The sequence below is a fragment of the Sphaerodactylus townsendi genome, linkage group LG11 (genome assembly GCF_021028975.2).
Source record: "Sphaerodactylus townsendi isolate TG3544 linkage group LG11, MPM_Stown_v2.3, whole genome shotgun sequence".
Classification (NCBI taxonomy): domain Eukaryota; kingdom Metazoa; phylum Chordata; class Lepidosauria; order Squamata; family Sphaerodactylidae; genus Sphaerodactylus; species Sphaerodactylus townsendi.
The window spans coordinates 12,706,735-12,716,046 of record NC_059435.1 but is presented as its reverse complement, the minus strand read 5'-3'; the positions used below and the strand labels follow the sequence as shown (position 1 = coordinate 12,716,046).

Sequence of the window (9,312 nt, the reverse complement as noted above, 5' to 3'; positions counted from 1 at the left end):
CCCCAACTCATCCAGAACTGGGCCAGGCCCGAAACATCACACTCTGGCTGCTAAGGCTTCCTCCCATTCAGAAATGAGACTGACAGGCGTCAGACAGGGATTTTCCTGCGGTGATAACTCAGACCTTGACATGCATTCCCTGACATGGTTTTTACTAGAAAATCCTTCCCATTTCCATCCCCAGATTCACCAAAGCTTTTTTGAAATGTGATTTTGACTGTAGAACTTCTGTCGCTCTTTGGAATATAAAGAAGTCCAATTTCTTGGTCCTGATCCATGAATAATGTGCTCCTCTATGCAATGGGGTTGCCCATCTTTCTGCCCCTTTGAAATTCTGACAGCGGGTGGTAGGTGCAGAGGTGGGATCCAGCAGGTTCTCACGGGTTCCCGAGAGCAGGTTACTAATTATTTGTGTGTGCCGAGAGGGGGTTACTAATTGGTGATTTTGCCACGTGATTTTTGCCTTAGTTACGCCCCTCCTCTCAGCAGTAGCACGCAGAACTTGAAGCAGTCTAGCAGGAGGTCACCGGCGTGCATGGCAGCCTGTGCCTGCGTGCATTCATTTCCCGCCCAAGGACCGGCGCAGCGGCTGCGTCCTTGCCACAGCCCCGCCCAGGAATGCCCCACCCCCGGAATGCCCGGCCACGCCCCCGTTGTGCCCTGCCCAGCCCCATTGGCGCTACGCCACAGTTTGAATCCCACCACCATGGGAACCTGTTACTAAAATTTTTGGATCCCACCACTGGGTAGGTGCAACCAAAGATGGCTACCACCTGGGGGGTGGACAACTATGAAATGTCAGGGAGTTATAGTGATGTAATAACCATCCAAGAAATTACAACATATTGAATGTTTTTAATATGTTTGCACTATAAGCTTATTTATGTAGTGTGTGTTAGCCGCCCTGAGCCCAGCCTTGGCTGGGGAGGGTGGCGTACCAAACCAAATAAAATCAAAAATAAATAACTCTGGAGTGTTGTGGGGTTTCCAGGCTGTATGGCTGTGTTCCAGTAGCATTTTCTCCTCATGTTTTGCCTGCATCTGTGGCTGGCATCTTCAGAGGATCTCCTCTTAAGATGCCAGCCACAGATGCAGGCAAAACGTCAGGAGAAAATGCTACTGGAAAACGGCCATGCAGCCCAGAAACCCCACAACACTCCAGTAATTCTGGTCGTGAAAGCCTTCGACAATAAATAACTCTACTAGAAATCCTTCAACATTTCAGGCAAAGCTCTTTTCAATTTGATGCCTTTCCAATTTTACAAAAAGTTGTTTAAAAGTATTTCCTTGTATACACAGCTTATTTTCTATCAAGCAGCAAAGATCCTTGTGTTGTGGTAGCAATAATTTTTAAAGATCTGCACAGCCAGATCAGACCTCCGGAGGCTAATCGGCACTTTTGATGGGCAAAAGTCGGCAACATTTTGCGCGCACCAGAAAAGCTGGCTGCGGACACTGCCATTGAAGACCCCTGCGATCACACAGGTGTCAGACTTGGGGATGATGGGAACTGTAGTCCATAACATCCAGAGGGCCGCGAGTTTGACACCTAAGAATGGTAATGACTTAAGCATAGATAAATACACTGAGATTACTGCGTTTAAGGGCATTATCCTTAGATTGTGAGCCCAAAGCTTTTCAGACTCCAAAGCCTGAGATTTTTTCCCCCCTTGCTTGATTAGTTTGTCTTAAAAAATAATTGTGAGAGAATGTAACAGAAAGCTTCCCTACAATAGTTTCCCACTTGAATAAAGTGATGGATGCTCTTTCTGTGAATCAACTCAAACCCCATTTATTCAGTCCCCTTTAGTGAATGCTGGACAACTGGCGACCTCTGTTGGTGAAGGCAAAGCAATCTGTCTGCCATTCATCCCTGCCTTCCGGGGAAATAGGAAAAAGTTAAATTGTCGATCCCCATTTTAAGGGTATTTCTTTTCCCAAAAAAAATCACCAATTGCTATAGCCAGTCTCCTTCCTGCACATCATGAAACCGGACCGTTTTCAGATGGAAGTCAGAGCCCTCAGTTGGAAGCCACCTGTCTGCTGTACGAAGGATTCCCTCTGACTACTAAAAACAGCTATCGAGTATCCTGGGACCTGCACATACACAAGGGATTTGGGAAAGGAGCTGCAAGAAGGAAAAGGATGGGGTGAGATCCGCGGTCGAAACTTGCCAGATCCAACCTTGGAACGGTCTGAACAGCAGCATATAGAATAGCGCTTACAAGACATCGGACTCCCTTAAGTTGCCCTAGCTGGAAAAGATCAGCCATTTGCACACAGTTTACAATTATGTAGCAGCAGCACTTTGGGATGTGGGGAGGGTTAGCAATCTGCAGACTTACAGATATAACTAGCTGCTGAGACAGGAATGGTTAAAAGGCATTGATCCTGGAGCACGACTGAAAACAAGTGTTTTATTTTTTTTGTTGCTTTGCTGCATTTTTTCATGGAGAAATACACAGACCGACTCTGGGCAGCGTTTGCATCCCTCATGCGGCAGGGGATAGTCAAGGATGGATCCAAACTTAAGGAAGGCTGTTTGTGCTTTGCTCATGAGCACCTTATTAGCTTTTTCTTTGCTTACAAAGGCATCACATTTTAACCACTTCATAGCAAACATGGCAGGAACAAAAGATGTCCTTTATTTAAGTGTCAAAGAAGGAACACAAGGGATGGGGGGGGGGGGAGAAATGCCAAGCCAGGTAAAATTAAACAGATTCAAGGGTATAGATTCCTGTCTCCAGACTGCCTACGCATCAGGAGTTTGGGGGGCACTCGAAGAAAGCCTTGAGGAGGAAGCAACATGGAATTTGTACGCACTGAATAAAAAGTATGGTTGCCAGGATTAGGGGTTGCCAACTCCAGGTTGACAAATACCAGGAGATTTGAAGATGGAGCGGGGGGGGGGGGGGTAGGTTGAAGAGGAAAATTATTTCTGTAGGGTAATAGGGCCATGCAACACATCTTCTAAAGCAGCCATTTTCTCCAGGAGAAACGGCATAAAAATGTTTTAAATAAATACATAATATAAATAAGCAATGCATGGAATCTGGAGATCAGCTGTAATGCTGGGAGATCTCCAGCCCTCCCCGGGAGGCTGGCAACCACAGCTCTGAGGCTGAGAACCGGGCATATGTTAGCGTTTCCGTTTCTCAAGGAGCTGCCAACGGCCCTGCCAGATGAAAAGCGGCTTCCAAGATAATGCCCTGCAAACTGGCACACACCTCTCAAATCCATCTGTCCTTTCCGCTAGCTCTAGTGCAGACAGACTGGCAGACAAGCATGCAAAGGCAATCCCCCTTTTTGTTTTGTTTTTTTTGGGGGGGGGAAAGGGGGACGATGCACCACAAGACCCTCTCCTCTTAAAACAAAAGCACATGCAGACGCCTTTTCTAGCCCCCCCCCCCCCCCTCTTCTCCAACAAGAATCCGCTGGAAGAAAGTTTCCAAGAAAGTGCATTTCAATCCCTACTCAGCAGCACAGCCTGACTGGCTTTCCCCCGCTCCCCCCCCCTCCTTTTCGACTCGGAAACCTGCATTTCTCCGGTCACTCCCCTTCCCCCCAATAGCCAGAGTTGTTCATTATTCATAGTCCGGGGCGTGTCCTGCTGAGGATTTCTATATAGGCCCGGCGTTCGGCCGGGATGAGAGACCAGATGGAGCAAAGTTGAGCGGGGCAGAGCAGAGAAACCGGCCGGCTAGACGCGAGTTGCCCCCCCCCCTCCCTCCCATCAGCCATAAGCGAGGGCACTTTGCAAACTATTATTGTTTTGCAGCCCCCGGCCGTAGCTTCTCCTCCAGTGCCCTTTTCTTTCTCGCAATCCTCATTTTTAAATTCTTTCTTTTTTTGGCGGGGGGAGGTGCAGCGAGCGACCCGTGCTTCCCCCAAAGCGCCCTTGCAAGGGAGTCGCCGGGGCATTCTCCCTTTCCCCCCCTTTTTTTTTGCACCCCAAAGCGCCTTTCAGCAACTTTTGCAAGAGAGCGCTCGAGATCCCCCTTTTTTCAACCCCTCCCCGAGTCTTTTCTTTTTGCAGCGTTTGGCGCGTTTCTTGCTGCACCGCCCGGTGCGCTCCTGCCTGCCTGCCTGCCTTCGTTGCCCGAGCCGTCGTCCCGCGGGGGATGGCCGCCAGGCCGGGCCAGTAGGCGAGGCCGACCCCCAACCGCGCGCCCGCCGAGCTCCGGGGCGGCTCCTCCGCGCGTTGCGTGGCGCTCGGCCGGGGCCGGGGCGATGTCGGGGCGGCCGTGCGTGGCGCTGTGGGCGGCGGCGCTGCTGAGCCGCGTGGCGCTGGGGCTGGCGGCGGCGGGGCCGGTGGTGCGGTGCGAGCCGTGCGACGCGCGCGCCCGGGAGGCTTGCAAGCCGCTGTCGCCCGGGTGCGCGGAGGCGGTGCGGGAGCCCGGCTGCGGCTGCTGCCTGACCTGCGCCCTGGCCGAGGGCCGCCCGTGCGGCGTCTACACCGAGCGCTGCGGCGCCGGCCTCACCTGCCGCCCGCCCCCGGGCCAGGCCAAGCCGCTGCAGGCGCTCCTCGACGGCCGGGGACTCTGCACCAACCTCAGCGCCGCCGCGGACGCCGGAGCCGCGCGGAGCGGCGGCGGCGGCGAGGGCAGGATGCGCGACCTCCTCCACCTGCGCGCAGGTAAGGCGGCTGGGGAGCCCTCCGCGGCGCGTTGCCATCTCCCGGGCGGGGAGCCCTGAAGGGTTGGGGAGGGAGGGGACTGCTTTCTGCCCTTCCAAGCGGCCCTGGGCCTTGTTCGGTCGTCGGGAGGTCGTTCCGGGAGATCTCCAGGTCCCTCCTGGAGATTGACCACCTGGTTGGGGAAGGGGTGGTTTGGAGCCGCCTCGTTCGTGTCTGGGTCCCGGCGCCCGGGCTGGGGCTGGGGCAGGTGCGATTGGGGAGGTCTTCCCAGCTCCTACCTGGGTGCCCTGGTCTAGATCTGAAGGAGCCCCTCCCCCCCCCCTTGGAAACTGATATCTAAAATTGTCCGAATTGGTATTCCTATAGGCCAGGGGTGTCCAACTCTGGCGTTTCAGACATTCATGGACTACAATTCCCAATTGGCCATGCCAGCAGGGGCTGAAGGGAATTGTAGTCCATGAACATCTGTTGGACACTCCTGCTATAGGCCTTTGCATAAGGTGGGGTAAACATTCATAAATAATAATAATTTCTATGTCTGGTTGGGTTCTGTTCTCTGGAGATGGCTTATAATATTGGGAGATCTCCAGGCACCACCTGGAGGTTGGCAATCCTAGGCCGTAGCAGGAAGTAGCACTCAGGGGTTGGTATTTCATTGGTACTCCTTTTCCTATCCCTTCTTTTCACTAAAACTCTCAGGGTGGCGTACACCGTCTCCCTGGTTCCTTGTGCAGCCTCACAACCCCCCTGTGAGGTAGGTGCGGCCAAGAGAGTAGCCTGCAGTCACCCAGGCAGAGTAGCCAGTAGGATCTGAGAGACCCCAATCCGGATCCCTTCTATGCCAGGGAAGTACGCTGGGTGACCTTGGACCAGTCACATGTTCTCAGCCTTGCCTTCCTCGCAGGGTTGTTGTGAGAATACAGTGGAGAATGGGGAAACCAGTGGAGGGGACCCAGTGGAGAGGAAAGCAGGGTATAAATATCCTAATAAGCCGGGGCTGTCAACTATACCATGCTTGACCAACAAAGACATTTCAAGTGTGTCCCACTGTGTGTGTGTATGTGAGAGAGAGAGCTTGTGATCCTGCTAGACAACCTGTACAATTCTAGGGTTCCACTGTTTGTGTATATTTGTGTGTGTGTACAAAGAGAGTGCTCTGTTCCCTATATGTGAGGAGTCTTTGCAGCCTTACACTCTGAAAGAACATGTGTGTTGCCCAAACGTGCAAGTAATGTGTGTGTTTGTGTTATAGATTCCACATACCTGTGACTGCGTGTGTAATCAGTTGATCTTATGTGAATATGTTGTGTGCCAGTAAGGCCTCTGTATGTATGTGGACATCTGTGCTCTGGTTGTTTGTGAGAAAACTCTTTACCTTTGTGTCTTTGTGTTTGTGTGTGTGCATGACTTCCATGTTAGTAGACTTGGTTGGTATCAGGGATTTCTTGGGTCTGGCTGCAACTTGTCTGCGTGCGTGTCTGTGCCTAGGCGTGCCTATTTGGCTCTTTGCTGTGTTAATTGCTGATGGTGCGTTGTGTGTGAGTGTGTTTGTGCAATTTCCTGTGCAATCTCAGCCCCTGCTGTTCAGAGAGTGTGTAAAGTTTACTTTGCAACATCACCTTCTGGTGTTTTTGTTTATGCTCGTGTCTCAGACATCCTGAGCAATACTTCCGCCACCCTTTAGTTGTGTGCATGTGTTACCCAAATGTTTTACTTGAATCCAGCATGAAATGGTTGGGGGGTCAGGTAGGAGATTTGAATGCAAAATGTCCCTTGGCTGTGGGGAAAAGGGAACACAATGAAATAGTTCTCAGGAAAGTTTGTTGGACGCCTCCCGTTAGGTCTGAAAAGCATTATTTCTGTCTTATGTTCAAAATAAGTTCCTAATCTGCCACAAAAGTCTGTTGGTTTAGGTGAATGCTGGATAATATATCGCTGTGGAGCGTTGGAGGGGACCGCCATGCCTCCGAATTAAGGAGGGCTGATTAAAGTCCTCCAAGCCTTCGGGGGAGAATGAATGACTTGGCAAAAGCCGTTTGCCGTCTCAGTAAATTACATCCAAATGATTTATTTGTGAATTTCCTAGAAAGTGGAAGAGGAAGGGGAGGGAGAAAACGGCAGAGGGCTTTGGAAGCGGCCGGCTGAAGCAGAACAGTGTCCTTTATATACAGGCCCGGTCCTCAGGGGGCTTGCTGAGGAGCAAGCCCCGCTGAGCACGGTGGGATGGGGCAACCTAGCGTGGGCCCTTCGAATTGCAGCGCTGGCATAGGGGGAGGCGATAACGCATGATGCAAACCCAGCAGAGGGTGTTGCAATAGTCTCCGAACTACAATCTAAACTACAGTCGTCTCCGGACTACAATCTAAAATGGATTTTGAATTGTCACTTTAGAGAGAGCCGCTAAAGACATTTCTCAGTTGCATGATCATTCTGTATAGCATCCTGTTTCCTTTTGCAAGATAAGTTGCAGGAGAAATTCCCCCCTCCCCCCCCCCCCCCCCCAATGCTGAGCAAGTTGGGAATCGGTCTACTCTGACATTATTTCCCCGTGGTAACACAGCATGCCGCGTTGTCCGTTATAAATGCACAACTCCAGGGCTCATTCCGCACATGCAGAATAATGCACTTTCAAACTGCTTTCAGTGCTCTTTGAAGCTGTGCGGAATGGCAAAATCCACTTGCAAACAGTTGTGAAAGTGGTTTGAAAACTCATTATTTTGCGTGTGCGGAAGGACCCAATATTTTGGCAACTTGAAAGACGGCTTCTTCTTTTTAAAGTTTTAAACTGCATTGGCAGATGTTTGCGGGAGGAATGGTTGGGCGCCTGTACCCCAATTCTGCTCTTTCATCTTCGATCAGAAACCGTTAAGAGATCGGCCTAGGCAGGGGTGTCCAACTCTGGTCCTCCAGATGTTTGTGGAGTACATTCAGCCATGCTGGTAGGAGCTGATGGGAATCGTAGTCCGTGAACATCTGGAGGGCCAGAGTTGGACATTCCTGGGCTAGGCTGAATAGCAGGTGGGCCTTGGCATACCAGGAGGAAGTGGAAACAGGAACTAGGCCAAAAGGAGTGAGAAGATCTAAGCCGTCAGGTGCTGTTTCAGCGTTTCCTGCCTGCTCCACGGAGCTAATGGAGGGCCCTTGTGCAGGACTTGCTCAAGTGGGCGGAAGCTGCAGCCCTGCGGGGCAGGCCACAATTGAAAGCTACTTGCCCTGGTAGTCTTTGCAGAGTAGGCAATCCAGCACAGATTTGTTTACGGCTGTTGCATGTCATGGTGGTGGTGGAAAATGCCGTCAGGGGCTGATTTATGGCGACCCCTTATGGCAGTGGTTCTCAACCTTCCTGATGCCGCGACCCTTTAATACAGTTCCTCATGTTGTGGTGACCCCCCAACCCTAACATTGATCCATTTTACAGATGGAGAACACTGATGCAGGGAGTCTTAGGCGACCCCTGTGGGGGCCGTGACCCACAGGTTGAGAACCGCTGCCTTATGTGTTACAGGGCAGGACAGAGGTGGTTTGCCATTTGCCTGTTTACGTGGTGGCCCTGGTATTCCTTGGTGGTCTCCCATCCAAGATCTAACCTGCTTAGCTTCTAAGATCTGATCAGATCAGACTACCTTAGGCCATGCGGGTCACAGTACTACGTTGCATAGGGCAGTAGATTTCAGGTTTCGTCTGGCAAACCCCCTGTGGGTTCCTTGAAGACGTGATTGGGGGGTTTCCTCAAATGCAGAAAGCCCACCACACTAAAAAAAGGTGGCCCGCCACTTTCAGTGTTCCTAGTCAATGATCAGTGGCAGAAGGAATGTTTGGTATGTTCAAGCTTGCGCTTTCTGTGAGCATGGCATTGCGATGCTGTCCAAATGAATAACCCTACCGGAATTACATACGTGCCTCAAAATCTCTTGCAGTGTGCTTGGGTGACGGAAGCACCTCGAGCTGTTTCTTGATGCCCCTAATAAAGAAAATGTTGAAAACATCTAACGGATTCAGAATCCCACGGGCAGGTGAATTTATCCCCGTCCCATCAGTCAGTGGGAGCACAATTGGGGGAGGGGCTCACGCAGAGTGAGGAAGCCCGCCCTATCCATGTGAAAACTCCTTCTTAGGTTTGAGGTTTCAGTGTGGCTGTGAACATATTCTTTGCAGCAGTGGCATAGTGGTTAAGAGCAGGCACATTCTATTCTGGAGGAACCGAGTTTGATTCCCCGCTCTGCCGCCTGAGCTGTGGAGGCTTACCTGGGGAATTCAGATTAGCCTGTGCACTCCCACACATGCCAGCTGGGTGACCTTGGGCTAGTCGCAGCTCTACGGAGCTCTCTCAGCCCCACCTACCTCACAGGGTGTTTGTTGTGAGGGGGGAAGGGAAAGGAGATTGTAAGCCCCTTTGAGTCTCCTTACAGGAGAGAAAGGGGGGATATAAATCCAAACGCCTCCTCCTCCTCCTTACAAACGTCTTCCCTTCCTCTCCCCACAATGAGCACCTTGTGAGTAGGTGGGACTGAGAGAGTTCAGAGAGAACTGTGACTGGCCGAAGGTCACACAGCAGGCTTCATGTAGAGGAGTGGGGAATTAAATCGAGTTCACCAGAAAAGAGTCCACTGTTCCTGTGTAGGAGTGAAGAATCAAAATCAGTTCTCCAGACCAGAGTCCGTTGCTCTTGATTCCCC

General features: G+C 51.5%; 1 protein-coding gene across 1 annotated transcript in view; it reads left to right on the top strand.

Annotated features, from left to right (window-relative positions):
- The first annotated feature begins 3,663 nt into the window (after positions 1-3,663).
- The window catches only part of IGFBP3 (insulin like growth factor binding protein 3), a 44,492-nt gene continuing 38,843 nt past the window's right edge, over positions 3,664-9,312 (top strand). Inside the window, exon 1 of the mRNA XM_048511865.1 lies at positions 3,664-4,636. Within this exon, the coding sequence (XP_048367822.1) occupies positions 4,231-4,636 (406 nt within the window). The 5' untranslated portion in view covers positions 3,664-4,230. The remainder of the gene's footprint in view (positions 4,637-9,312) is intronic.